This window comes from Filicampus tigris, chromosome 9, assembly GCF_054856515.1.
Source record: "Filicampus tigris isolate MCC_2025a chromosome 9, RoL_Ftig_1.0, whole genome shotgun sequence".
Classification (NCBI taxonomy): Eukaryota; Metazoa; Chordata; class Actinopteri; order Syngnathiformes; family Syngnathidae; genus Filicampus; species Filicampus tigris.
The window spans coordinates 13,947,582-13,961,289 of NC_141225.1; the positions used below are offsets into that span (position 1 = coordinate 13,947,582).

General features: G+C 40.8%; 1 protein-coding gene across 1 annotated transcript; it reads right to left on the bottom strand.

The window, feature by feature from the left end:
* Positions 1-916: 916 nt before the first annotated feature.
* On the bottom strand, positions 917-11,803 carry capzb (capping actin protein of muscle Z-line subunit beta). The gene is made up of 9 exons (XM_086041375.1): positions 11,483-11,803; positions 6,409-6,498; positions 4,934-5,055; positions 4,523-4,636; positions 4,298-4,439; positions 4,052-4,168; positions 3,904-3,969; positions 3,690-3,766; positions 917-1,911 (listed from the first exon to the last, which is right to left on the bottom strand). Exons 1-9 carry the CDS (start codon positions 11,483-11,485, stop codon positions 1,824-1,826), a joined length of 819 nt encoding a protein of 272 aa, XP_085897501.1. The 5' UTR covers positions 11,486-11,803; the 3' UTR covers positions 917-1,823.
* Between the last annotated feature and the right edge of the window lie 1,905 nt (positions 11,804-13,708).

A 13,708-nucleotide genomic window follows, 5' to 3' on the forward strand; every position in this document is an offset into this window, starting at 1 on the left:
CAAGTCACATACGGTTTGATCATCGTGGGGATTTTCCGCCCCGGAGAATTGTGCTTATACTCCTACTTTGAAAATTCTCAAATTAACCATCAATGCTGGAGTTGAATGCAAACTCAGCTGGACAATTAAGACGTCCAGTTTTAACAGAAAAAAGATTTAAATCTAAAATGCTACAACTGCCTTTATCAACGCTCTATTGTAGATCCACAATATGATGCATTACTGCCACCTAACGGACAAACTGGCACAAGCATAGCCAACAGACATGCTCTCTATCCTGCGCTACACATTTGCATTTTTATGATATAAACACAAATTGCACCAGTTTGACTGAATGGAACTCTAGTCTCTTTAAAATTAGAAGGGTTGGTTTCAATCACAGTTCTGCATCACTGTGACTTTGCCCATTCGTCCTTGAATTTTCAGATCAGTCAAGATCTGCTATAAAAGCTGAGGCTCAATCTTGAGTTTACTCCAGTCTGTCTCTGACAGAATATTAATGTCGCCCGGCTCCAAAGTATATTTCTCTCCAAGCAGAAGCGTCTCAGTTGAAATAGGTGAAGAACATGACAATTAATGTAAGATATTGTAGATGAATGGCAGTGTCCTTTTGACTTGTACAATAAATTGCACGTAAAATGAAGCTGTGGTCCACGAACATTTAGTATAAAAATTTCACTGTCTCTACAACTCTACACTAGGGATGGACATTTGACTATAATCCCTTGGTCACTGTACGGGGATTTGTATTATTTTAATGGGAGAATCAGTTGGATGAAGCAGAATTCAATTCTACACCAAAAAGTAGTTGAGACTAAATTTACAGCACATCTGCTATTTGTAGCAATAATTGCATAGTACATTTAATCAGTCGATAACCATCCCTAATCGGCTCTCCTAAAAAGAAACAGAAGAGTAGCTTTTTTTACTTTTTATTGTTGCTGGAGGCTCTAATACAATATGAATCATAAGCTTTACAAAATTAAAACAAAAACAAAATACAAAGTTTCCCCTCCAAAATGGAAACAAAGGTTTCCACTGACACAAAAACTGTGACCCCCAACAAAGACATAGAAGGTGAGCAGAGGGAAGAGTTAAAGATACTGTAAAGACGGGAGGGGGTTAAACTGTCATGTTATACACATTGTGGCATGGTGGGGGTCATTATTATGGCAGAAATTAGTTCACTAGTTCCACTGACTGCAGCTCCTCGCTCACACACGGGCTCACATGCATGCCGACAGATGACGAGTAAAAATCTTCCGACACAAGGCAAAAGCCTCCGCGTGAAGGGAAGACTAAAACGACAGTTATCAATTTAGACAAATAAATCTAAGGTGGGGGGAGGTGGGTGCAAGGAAGAAACGTGATGTACATCACGACGACGATGCCACCTAGAGCACAACGGCTTGTGCATGTTTGGCTCCTCAACTGAGAGGAAATAAAGATCGTTCAGTTCCAAATGACTGAGGACATTGCTGGGGGGGGGATTAGTACTAACGCTGACCCTCACACGCAAGATTATCACTAACCGTCATAACGCTATCGTTAGTTTCAAAAAAATGGAAGGGAGTGTGAGTGAATGGCTTCAGAACATGGAGAGTGGAGAGATACATGGAAACAACAAAATGTGACAGGAGAAAGGGCGAGAGAAAAGCGAAGCGTTTCCTCTTTATTTTTTTTCATTCGTTTTTTTCTTTCCCACAAATAAGAGTGCAGCACGGAGGATGAGGCGGTGAGGGAGAGACGGGGGCGGGGGCGGGTGGGGGAGGAAGAAACGAGAGAAGAGATGGCGGACAGAAACGGACAGAACAGTAGCATCTCTAGCTTTGGTTTTTCAGTTTGAGCGCCTTGAACAGTTCGCTTTGGAGAGCCTCCTGCTTTGACTTGTCGGCCAGAGATGTAACACTCCTGTGAGGGCGACACAGACACACACACGACAGTCAGTGAGTCAGTCAGTGTGGGCACAAGTAAAAGAGGAATCCATCTGTGTAAGAATGTTAGTAAAGTGTCTCAGTCCCGTTTCTTCTCCTGCTGTGTAAGGAAGCAGCATTCATGTTTACACACTGCAAACATCCTCAGCAATCATGTCATCTGAAGGTCACATCAGCCTTGGTCTTTTTCTTTCTTTTTTTTTTTTTTTACTTCAAATGTACCAAACCACTTTGTACATTTGCACCTTCTCATGTCCCAAAATATTAAGAGACACCTCAGGATGAGTGCAATGCTTTACCACTGTGACATTAAAGCATAACAAATTCGGACTTGCATCTCGAGTGACGATCAAAACTGAGCATTATCATTTTGCGGCAGAATTTATAATCCTGCTCGTGCATTATTGGATAACGCAGGTGTACTTAATGTGGTAGATGAGGAGAGGCATCTAATTTAAAAGGCAAAGCATACTTGTGGTTTGTCGCTACAATAAGGAGTTAGTGAAGTGCATTTTAGATTAACACATGACACAGTAAGTGATGTTTGCTTCCTCACATGCGCCAGCTGTTACCAAACAGTTAAAAAGAAATGCAATGCAGTTATTTTCACATAGTCACACACTAAAAATTAAAGAAAAATTTCACACTAACTTTTTTTTTTTTTTTTTTTTAAAGGGAAAGCTTCGTCATTTTAGGAATTTCAGCTATTAAGAACTACTCAGGGTCAAGCTGCCACTGCTTTGGCGCGTTGCCTGGTATTTTGTTTTCAATTAAATAGGAACACCAGAACTGAGTGTCAGTCCCACTCAGCTTTTAACGTTTTCCACACACGTGCACACTCCCCATGCCAGGCTGTACCTCCGACCCTAGTCAATGAAGATCTGACGCTGGGTGAGGACCTGCGACAGCTCCCTCTGGAGCTGCCGGTACTTTTGGTTATCAGGCAAAGACTCAATAGATCTAGAGCACAGACAAGAGGTGGAGTGGGAGGGAGGCGTTTACTAGGTGGACAGAACATGTTGAGAATAGAAAAGCAGTGTTTAAAACGAAAGAACAGAAAGGTTGAGGAGATGGGGGAAGATGAGAGGCTGTACATTTATATTATATACACACGTGTGTGCGTATATATATATATATATATATATATGTATATATATATATATATATATATATATATATATGTATATGCGTGTGTGTATATTATATATGCATATGTGTGTGCGTGTGTGTATATATATATATGCATATGTGTGTGCGTGTGTATATATATATATATATATATATATATATATATATATATATATATATATATATGCATATATGTGTGTGTGAGTATATATATATATATATATATATATATATATATATATATATATATATATATATATATATATATATATACACACATATATACTCACACACACACACGCACACAAACACGAGGGGCAACGTGATATTTAGTTTTCAGTCTGAACTTAGCATAAGAGACAGCTAATCAAGTGCGCTTTGTTGTTTCGCAATCAGACAGATCTTTCAGATGTCCGTAATGTTTGGAGTTGCACCGATTTTGACTCCTGGGCATTCCAGGAAGTCATGAGGGTTGGGATGTCTGTAAAATTAGCTTCAAGCAGATAGAAGGTAAAAAGTAAAGAAGGAAAAAAAGGATAAGTGTCATCAATAGGAGCTGCGGTTGCTGCCGGCTATTGGTGCTTTTCAAAGGAGACAAGAGCACACACATCCCCTAATAATCCTTACCTAAGTCCGTTGACAATATCCTTAGTCTTCCCAAAGTAGATATCATTCAGTGTGGAGCGAATCTTGTTCTCCATTTCCTGCAACAAGACATGTCAATGCTTCATGGGAGAATAAGCAGCAGAATAGCCTAGCTTAGTGTGCCTCAGCTTTTACGCAGGAGGAAAGCAAAAAAAGAAGAAAGATCATGAATCCGCCTGCTCGACGCTACACTGACTTCAACAAGGCGGCCGATGTTGGCGATGTGGGGTGAGGACTCTCCAACCGTATCGTCTTTTTCCGTCTGCGGAGAGGAAACAAAGCGAGTTGATGTGCGGCAGCGCCCCGGCAGGTCAAGTTTCTCGCGCTCAAGTTTGACACCGTACTTGTCTTGTGAGGCTACCGCCCAGATTCATGGTGCCAGAGTCGCTCTTAGTCGTCTGAAGCCACAACATGACGGTGGAGGTGAGTTTGTAGTGAGCGTTGCGTCCACTGGACTTCTCCTGAACACGTTAAGATCATCACTTGCTTAATCGTGCATCTTTGATATTGTTGTCGTTTCAGAGGCGTTCTTCTCTGTTCTGCACTTTGGGAGACTTCCAAGAGCAGAACAAGTGAGACTCGAAACTCACCTGCACCTCCACCACATGGATGGAGTCCCAACACCCTTTGATCTTTTTGGATCCATCTCCAGCCTTTTTGATGAGAATAACGCCAGCGAAGCCGTGGTCCAAATCCCAGAGGTACACTGATGAGACACCACCCTCAAAGTACCTAGAGACAAATTTGAGAGTTGTAAGAGAGTGACTAAATGGGTGTGTGTTCCTGGGTGTTCCATTTACTTCATTTCAACTCACAGGTCTCTGTACTGGTCAAAGGCGTTATTGGCTTCGACCTCCAGCTTCCTCAAGCGAGATGAAGGCATGGCACCGTCTTCAATGGGAGGGTCATACTTATTACTCCACGGGGATCTAAAGTACCAGGAAATAGACCATGTAAAGTGTTGGAAGTGCATAAAACTTTGGGGATCACGGGAAATAAGAATTCAGTAAACGTGTTTATTTAACTCAACTTTTTTTTGTTGCTCATTGAAAAGAGCTGATGCAGCAGCAGTTGCATTTAGCAGATAAAATCCCCTTTACCATCTCTGTCAAATGTATGATACTTATATACATACAAATATGTCGCTTGCTGAGTATTTGTAGCTGCTTTCAGTCTCTTAAGAGGTTTTGTTTCAGCCATGAGCATGTTGTAGTTACGCTCTCTACCTGTAGGAGTCACCATCCCGATTGTAATCACAGAGCAGATAGTCTTTTCCCACAGCCTTGTCACGGGCGATCTTTAGGGGCTGGTCCACAGAGGAGAGAAGGTCCTCACACAGATTGGGCACCTGGACACAGCCACAGGGAGAACAGTGTTGCAATATTTTCCAGAATCAATGTTAAAATGTGGCGGCATCTCAAACAGAGCGCGAGGGCCAAAGTGACATTTAAATAGCAAACCAAAACCCCCAGGATTCCAGTGACAAGATTACACACAAAGGAAAAGAATACCTCCATTTAAGGCAAGAAATGGTTGAATGTCTCTTACTGACATTCCAGCTTCCCTTAATAAGCAGAGGAAGAAAAAAAATGGCAGGAGGAAACATTATATCTTCGGGATAAGGGGGTACAAATTACTTCTCTCAGACTGACATGGACCCTCTATGTCCACTGCATCATTGCACAAACACAAAAGAGGCCCTTGTTTTCCTTAAAACGGATCCCACATTCCCAGTAGCAAACACACATATGCGCACACGTGGACACACACACCTGGCAGGCAGGGTGGGCAAAAAAGGAAGGGGAATGAGGGTGTACAGGAAAGAAAAGTGATTTCAGGTGACTTCTAGTAGCCGATACTTGAGATGGAGCCAAGATGGCGGAGCTCAAAGTTACGGGCAGCTATGTTGGCAAAAAAAAAAAAAAGTGATTGGCAGCAACGATAATAATCACTAACTACCGTACACAGTGAAGCGGGTGAGAGGAGAGCACTGATGCCCAGGGGGAGAGAGGTCGAAGGTGAGGGGCAAATAAGGTGAGCAGGTGGGGGGCTGCTGGAATGTAATCCACAGAAAACAAGATGTCACACTGGGAGTGTGACTTCACTTGTTTTCTTTTTGGTTTGACTGCCAATTCGGCCCCCAGTGTTTTCTTATGACACGTCATCAATACATCAGGACAGTGATTAACAAATGGAGTAGGACGAAACCCAATAATGCTAAAATGTAATTATTATTATCCATGAATGTGTGTCAATTTTAATTATCCACGTACATTCTCAAAAAGAACATCTCAGAGAAGCCGGTTCAAGTTTGGAAAAAAAAAAAAAAAGCTCACTTTCAACCATAAATAAGCAGGTGTCAAATAAGAGTTATTTATTTGCATACTTGAACAGAACATTTTCTTGAATTCGTGAATGAATGTGAAAATGGCACAAATCTGGGTATAAAAAATTTAATTCAGTTTGCGATGCCTCATTTCTGTTTAAAATGGTAAAACAAATACACGTTGGAGAGATTTCTAATACATGTATACAGGACTTGTTTTCTCAGGTTTATAACAGGTGGTGTAAATACATTTATTTAGCACTGTAAATGTCCACACAATGGGGATTACCTTTACAATATTAAAAAAAAACTTTGACCTGAGACCACCACTCAGAGGGGAGAGAAATCGGACAAGACAAGCAGAGTGTAACTCACCAGGTCAATGAGGTCACTGAGGTTCTTCTCAATCTGTTGAGGCGGCAGACGCCTCATCAAATCCAGGGCACAGTCTAACTGCTGTTCACTCTGAAAAACACAATTGACTCAGTCAGATTTAGGCGACTGTAGGTCCAGACACACAGGCAATTTTTTAAAGCCTACCGCCTTAGGGTATGGTTTGCAATCAAAGCTTTCAGGTTGCTACCAAAACTACTGGAGAGTTGTACTCGACCGACCAAAAGGGAAAGTTGGTTACCCTTCATGGTAAATGATTTAATTTTCAACAAAGATTTATGATTAAGAGCAACCAGAGTCTGTACGAGTCTGCGGAGGCCTGCGAGGAAACGATTCACACGCACCCATTGCAGGCCGAGTGCTGCTTGCCCTGTTAAAGTGCACTCAGAACGTTTCCAGCTCAGCATGAATAGCACTCACATCTTGTCACGTGAGTATTTTTCAAGTAAAAAATGAATTAGCAAGTGAGTTTTCACAAGAAGTCCTTCAGTGTGGTCCAGGCTTCACCGTTGATATTCAAAAAAGGTGTGATGAAGGAGTGGGCGTTTTTTTGTTTAGCCGAACAATTTTTGGTGAAGATCCAAAGCAAAACAGTTGAAACGAGACCAGTCGAGTTGAATGAACACAGTGTGAAGTCCACTCCTTTTTAGGTCACATTTATCTTTTTTTTGCAAATGTTTGTTTTCTTATATGTTTGCTTACTTGGGACATGAATAAAGTGGTCAAGATATGCTTAAACTATAGTATTGGCGAGGCAGCACGCAGCTTGGCTTTCCTGTTTATATTATCGAGTGAAGATTTCAGTGTAATCATTCCAATGTGGTCATGTTGACGACTGTCTTGTTTGTATCACGGGCAAAATTAATGAATAATAAGGATTAATGTTCACAGCGATCCAACAGCCTTGTACAGCATCGGACCACTTCTGCTCTCTGGACACAGACGACCATTAACAACTACAGTCTTAGTGGGAATCGCGCTCACGCTTCCTGCAGGAAAGTCAGTCATGTGTATCGACCGCTACGCAATTGTACTTTCTTAGCAAATATGGGTAGTGGAAGTGAGAAAACAGTGGCACCTGGACTTATGTGTTTAACTAGTTGCCTGACCATAATCATGTGACACTCATATCTCAAATAATCTCAAGTGGAAATGCCATTAACGTGCTCCAGCACGTTGTGCTCCTGATGAGCATGCCTTGGCCACCACAGGGTAGTACAAGACAGATGTGGAGACACATATGATGAAGGATTTCACAGAATGTCATTATTTGCAGAGGATAAAGAATATATGCCCTTACGTATTGTTTGTATACATGTGTTGCTACAGCGCAAATATCCATCTCTTAAAGGGTTTAAACACGCGTATAATGCTTTGTATTGTATGCTAGTAAAAAAATAGTGGACATTACAAATAAACAAGTTTGTAGCATCTTTTTTCAACTAAGGCGATCACATAAATAGGTTGGGTTTTTTTCCCCCTCCCGAGGCATTGCCAGCACCATTGTATGCCATCCACACAGACCTTTCCAGGTTACATAAACGTAAATTGTACTCTCTTAATCACTCATGACCTTTTTACAGTCCATTAGCATTCTCTATTGGTGGAAAGTTGATAGTGCAGATTTTCCTTGTTAGGGGCACGTCTCAAGTGTCGCCAGCAAGATTATGTTTCGAGAGGTGCAACAAATAATCGGCAATTAATCGATTATCAAATTAATCAACAATTATTTTGATAATGGATTGTTTAGATAGCTTTTTTAATTTAAAATTGTCCAATTGCTCGAAACTTCAGCTTCAACCGTGAATATTATCCAGTATCTCAAAAAAGGCTGATTATCTTTGTGCTGAATCAAAATAAAACACTTGCTTTTACTTATGATCAACGTTTTCGCTAACTTTCTGACATGATACAGAGCAAACCAGGAACTGAATCATAATTAAATTGTTTGTGCATTTTTTGTACTGTCACTTGAATAACGAAATTAAAACATTCTTTTTCAAAAATCAGATTAATTCATTAATCAACAAAGTAATCAATTATTTAAATAATCATAAGTTGCAGCTCTATATTTTTGGCAGAATTTTCGCACCAGACGCATTCTACTCATTTTTATCAGAATTTTGTCCAGGTAGGTGCGATTGGCTGGCTACCAGTTCAGGGTGTACTAATGCCCGAAGACAGCTGGGATAGGCTCCAGCATGCCCGCGACCCTTGTGAGGAGAAGCGGATTGGATAATGGATGGTTGGATGGTCCAGGTAGTAGCAGGGAATTGGGGTCTACTATACCCACTATGGTGTTATAATTCAAGACTGTGATTTTACCCCGATTCTTGTGTCAATGGCAGCAATCCACCGCATCGCAGAGCCGAAAGGAAACATGATTTTAATCTCTACCACAAGCATCGCTAATTGGAATGTATGGAATGGTGTTTGAAAACTAGATATCATGTTAAGATTTGTTATAGTTGGAAATGGAAACTAATGGGGATTCCGATGACTTAAAAATCCAACTGAAGAGTCGTTAGGATAATAAATTCTAAAATGAATCGAGCGAAAGCCCTAGATCTGAGGTCAGAATGAAAAGGGTCTATTAAGACTGGAAGTGAGAACAGAGGACTACACAGCAAAGTCTCTCCTGGAGGGATTCTCTCCCTTAAATATGCAGTGGAAAACAGGGCAGACCAGCCAGAACACGAAACCCTGGGGAATGTGGAGGAAGACAAACACTGTAAGTGGCTATGTAAAAATGAAAGGACAAAACACACAACAGCGGATCCTCTACTGATTAGCACAGTCCATTCAGTGACATTGTTCAGCCTCGGATTGTTCATATAATTATCTTAATGCCTTTTGCTGTGTCACAAAAAGACAAAAAAAATTGCAATATTACCACAGTGCATGTTTTTATGCCTGATGAACTGAGCTTCTGTGAGTGGAAGTCTCACATGATATGCTGATGTAATGTGAGACATCATACATGATTGTAATTCATATTTTTGGAATTAGTGCTACTAAAAAGCCGCAGAAAGCCTAAACACAGACCCAGAGTTAATCTTGATGCTTGCGGAACTGAGATTTACTGTCGTCCTGCATTCGACAGAGACTCTCCATGCTTCCCTTTTGAGACACAGATACATAAATATTGCTACGTTTTACTGTAAAATACAATATACTTTATATACTGTAATGGATCTCACTTTACAAAAGAATAGTTTTTTTTCTTGTGAAAACTCATGTAATTCAATATGCCATTTTTGATTGGCCGTTACGCCTACAATGTTGCAACGCTGTTCACCTGCAATTCAAATCTCAGCTATATTATTGGCCAACGGTCAGCCACTGATAAAAACTAGTCACAAAAACCCATCACATGTGCGACGGTTCAGTTGTGTGAAGTCGTGTCGCTCGGCGGCTCGCTTGCAGTGGAACTAAAGAAGCATATGACATCTACGTGAAGTAGTACTACTTCCATGAAGACGACCAGCTAGCATTATTCTATTCAGAACAACACATTGCAACTGGAGTTCAGAAGATCAGACAGAGATCCTTATGTAAAACAACGAATGAATGAAAAAATTTCTGCATAGTAGAATAAGTAAATGTTCAACGGCAACCCCTAGTTAAAGTACACCCACTAAATTAAACTTAGTGGATAAAAGTAGATATAGAAGCATGCCACTGCAACATATGGATGCGTTTCATCATTCAAACTCTCCATTTATTTACTTTCTTCCGTACAAAAGTATACTCATGCAGCTGGCAACTGGTCAGGCACGTCACAGAGGGAGGGCCTGCTTCCTGTAAACATTCTCACCAAAGTTGACCCTTAACAAAACACTTGTTTCAAGGTAATGTGAAATTTACTGCAATGTTTCTTCTCGCCTGATAGTAAAAATCGCTCTCAGCCGATGTGTCAGACTGCCCCATCAGACACCTGTGCCTCCTTTGACGTTGTGTTTAGCAATGCTCCTGTCTCCGAGTAAACACTGGCTCGGAGCAACAACTCTGGGGTCAGGGGGTAGCTGAGCTAGCAGGATGGATGAAGTGAGGCCGGGGAGAGCGGGCGACTGGGGAGAAGGGACAGCTGCTCGTACCATTTCGGGCCGAAGACATTTAGGACCACATGGAAGTGTAAACTTTGGGGGGTGACAGTGCAGGATTTTTCCATTAAAATCGCTAAAGAGAAGATTTATCAACACTACCGCAAATTTGTGTTGGACACCGCGCAGAGATCCAGATCTCACACGTGCAAGCATGCACGGACTGATGTCATGAGTGAAAGGGGCGTGAGGGGTGGGCATTGCTTTTGAGCAAGGCACCTTGACATTAGTCAAGACGCAGTGTGGAATCTCGCCAGAAACTATCTGACATTTTTGGTTCCAAAGCCCAAGTCCTTAAAGGCTGCCGACCAAATATGAAATACAATGGCATATTCAAGACAATTAAACAACAAAAACGTTATGTTTTGAGAAGTTGAGTTTTATAGAAGTAAACAAAATAATGACACTGACAACAAACTACCCAAGCCAACCTGAGAAACTGACAACTTGTCATGGTAGCGAATGGGGGGAGCAGTCAGTCTTAATATAGCAACGGGCACCACGTTCGACTATTTTAACCTGCTGTACGTGGGTGTTACACGAGCAGAGGGCTGAGTTCTGCGCGTGTGTTATATCGAGACCCCTCTCAAGCCCACTTCACTAACTTGTGTCAAATCCAAAACATCCTGTGCTAACTTTACACCTACGGGGTACCGAGCTAAGCTAACAGCAAGCTCGCTAACTAGCTGGAGGAAGCTGCTACTCGGGTGGCCATAAATTAAATGTATTTTGTTCACGATGCGTGTAAGTTAATAGTGACGGTAAGTAACGCGCATGTAACTTATTGTCAACTCTTGGACCAACTCCAGCTGTTCCTCTCACGTTACTAACAGCTAGCAGCTCCTGCTAACGTTAGCTTAGCTTCGCGTAGCATCCGTAACCGTTAGTTAGCCACTAGCCTCAGCAAAAGTCTTCCCCCTCACTCGCTCCAGCTCCAACCGCGCGACCCTTACCATGTCTGCGGCGGTCTCAGCTGGGCAGGGAGGGCACGATTTCACCGGTGACTGTACGCCTTATAGCCTCGAATGGTTTGTCAAACCGCTCCTCTCGCTTTCTTGTTTTTTTTTTTTCTGTCCCCCGCGGAAGATGTTTTGTTCGCCTCTCCCTCAGTGAACCCAGCCCTGTCAGCGAAATTCACTTCCTCAACCGGTCTTACAGGAAGGAGAGGCTGCAGTCAGAAAACGGGCCTCGGTTGCATGTCCGGGTCACTCGGGGCCTTCTCCGCTCCAGCCAATAGCGACGAAGCAAGAAAGGCATTGCCAAGTATGGCAAGAGAGGAGTGGTGCACTTGGGCGCTTGTGTGCTGTGCCGTACTTTCTCACACTGGAATAGACATTCTTCTTGCAAATCCGAGACGTCAGTTACGGAAACTCTTTCAAAATATTGCATTCATGAGTTTTTCCTTCTTTTATTATCACACACATTCATCAAAGATTAGCATACAAACATATACAGAGCTACAATTTTATCAGTGCGACTGTTGGGGCCACATGCTATTTTAAATATGGAGGAATAACATGCATAGATGCAAAATACATTCTCTTCATATATTTATTTTTTAATAATATTTTTTTCAATGCATGTATAAAAGATCCACTATCCTATCCCAACAACAACATATTTTAATAAATACAAAATAATCACATATTGTAGGTGTTTTTTCAAGTACAAAGGACTCGACAAAATATGACCATTCAAGGATGGCACATAACTGCTGTACAAGAAACCGACATTAAGTGCAATAAATCATTTTGTACATTTTATCACAAAAATAACTCACTCACAATTTTAATATTATTGAGATACTATGTTTGTCCTGGATATAATCCCAAATCCGTAAAAAAAATTAGACATACTCATGTTGGGCAGTATAAAACCTATCTCAACTATGACATGCCATCTAGTGGTGATTGGTGATATCACAACTTAAAACTACAGTCCACCCCTGCATATTTGTAGCTCCGCACCCCCTGATTCGCATATTCAGGGTCTTTTTTTCTAAATGTTTTCATATGTTGGATTTTTCATGTTTTTACTGGGACACCCCCCCACACACACACATTTCCTCCCAATTTTCATGGAAAAGGTATATTGAATATTTATGAGCGTTTTTTGAAGATTTTTTAGGTTTGTAAAAAGAAAATCCCCGATAGTTGCTCATCCCCGATATTACAAATATAATATACAATAAACCCTCATTCATTGTGGGGTTATAAAGTGGGGTTAATAAATTAAAACCACACTATAGAAATACCCTATTTAAATACTCTACTCGCATTGAATGTTTTACGGCACTTTTTTTAAAGGTCTATAGACACACTTTAAAATAATAAAAATACATTTCAAAACATTTGAAACAATATAACAACAGTATATTGAATGAGAGTTACAGCAAAGGATAAGAGAACAAATATTGTATAAACAATATACTGTAACATTGTACTAATCCCTCTGTCTTTATAGTAAAAATCCTTTTTTTCCAAACTGAGTGATAAACTTAACTTTTCATCTCACAATATACATCTATAATCATTCCCTTTTAGATGTACTGGTACATTATAAACTGAACCTACAGTCATTGCTTTCGGTGGACGTAAAAGGCAGAACGGGAGAAACGTTCAATAATCTTTTTCTTTCTTCTTTTTCTGATGACTTCAGCAAAAAATGCCATTTATACAGTACAGGTCAGTGAGTGTGGTTAAAAGTCATCTGTGTTCATGTTTGTACTGCCATAACATTACAACAGGGTCATCTTCCATTTATTCGGAGTCGGTTCACGGGGGCTGTAGCTTTAGAGAGTAAATCTGTACTCCCCTCTCCGTAGTCACTTCATCTCCTCAGGGGGAACCTGAAGCATTCCCAGGCCAGTTAGCAGTCTCTCCAGCGTCTCCTGGTTCCTCCCTGGAGCCTCCTTCCCTGTTTCTGGATTCTGGTGCATTGTGCTCATAAGTCTATACATATTGCAAACATTTTTTTTTTTCAGTTACAGTGGCCATTCATTTAATCTTTGCTGATGTTTTTTCAGGATGTTGTTATATATCACCCACTGGTCTTTCCTGTTCTGCTGTTGATTTGCATGCATACATATAGTTAATGCACCGATTGTTAAAACCATAGAAAATAATTAATTAACCTGCCACTTAAGTCAGTTCTGTTTAATTAATTTATTTATTAAAGTA

Coding starts and splice junctions, on each gene's coding strand:
- capzb (XM_086041375.1), bottom strand. Junction 4,169..4,297: donor TCCATGTGGTGGAGGTGCAG/GTGAGTTTCGAG, acceptor TAACGTGTTCAG/GAGAAGTCCAGTGGACGCAA. Junction 1,912..3,689: donor GATATTGTCAACGGACTTAG/GTAAGGATTATT, acceptor TCGCCCTCACAG/GAGTGTTACATCTCTGGCCG.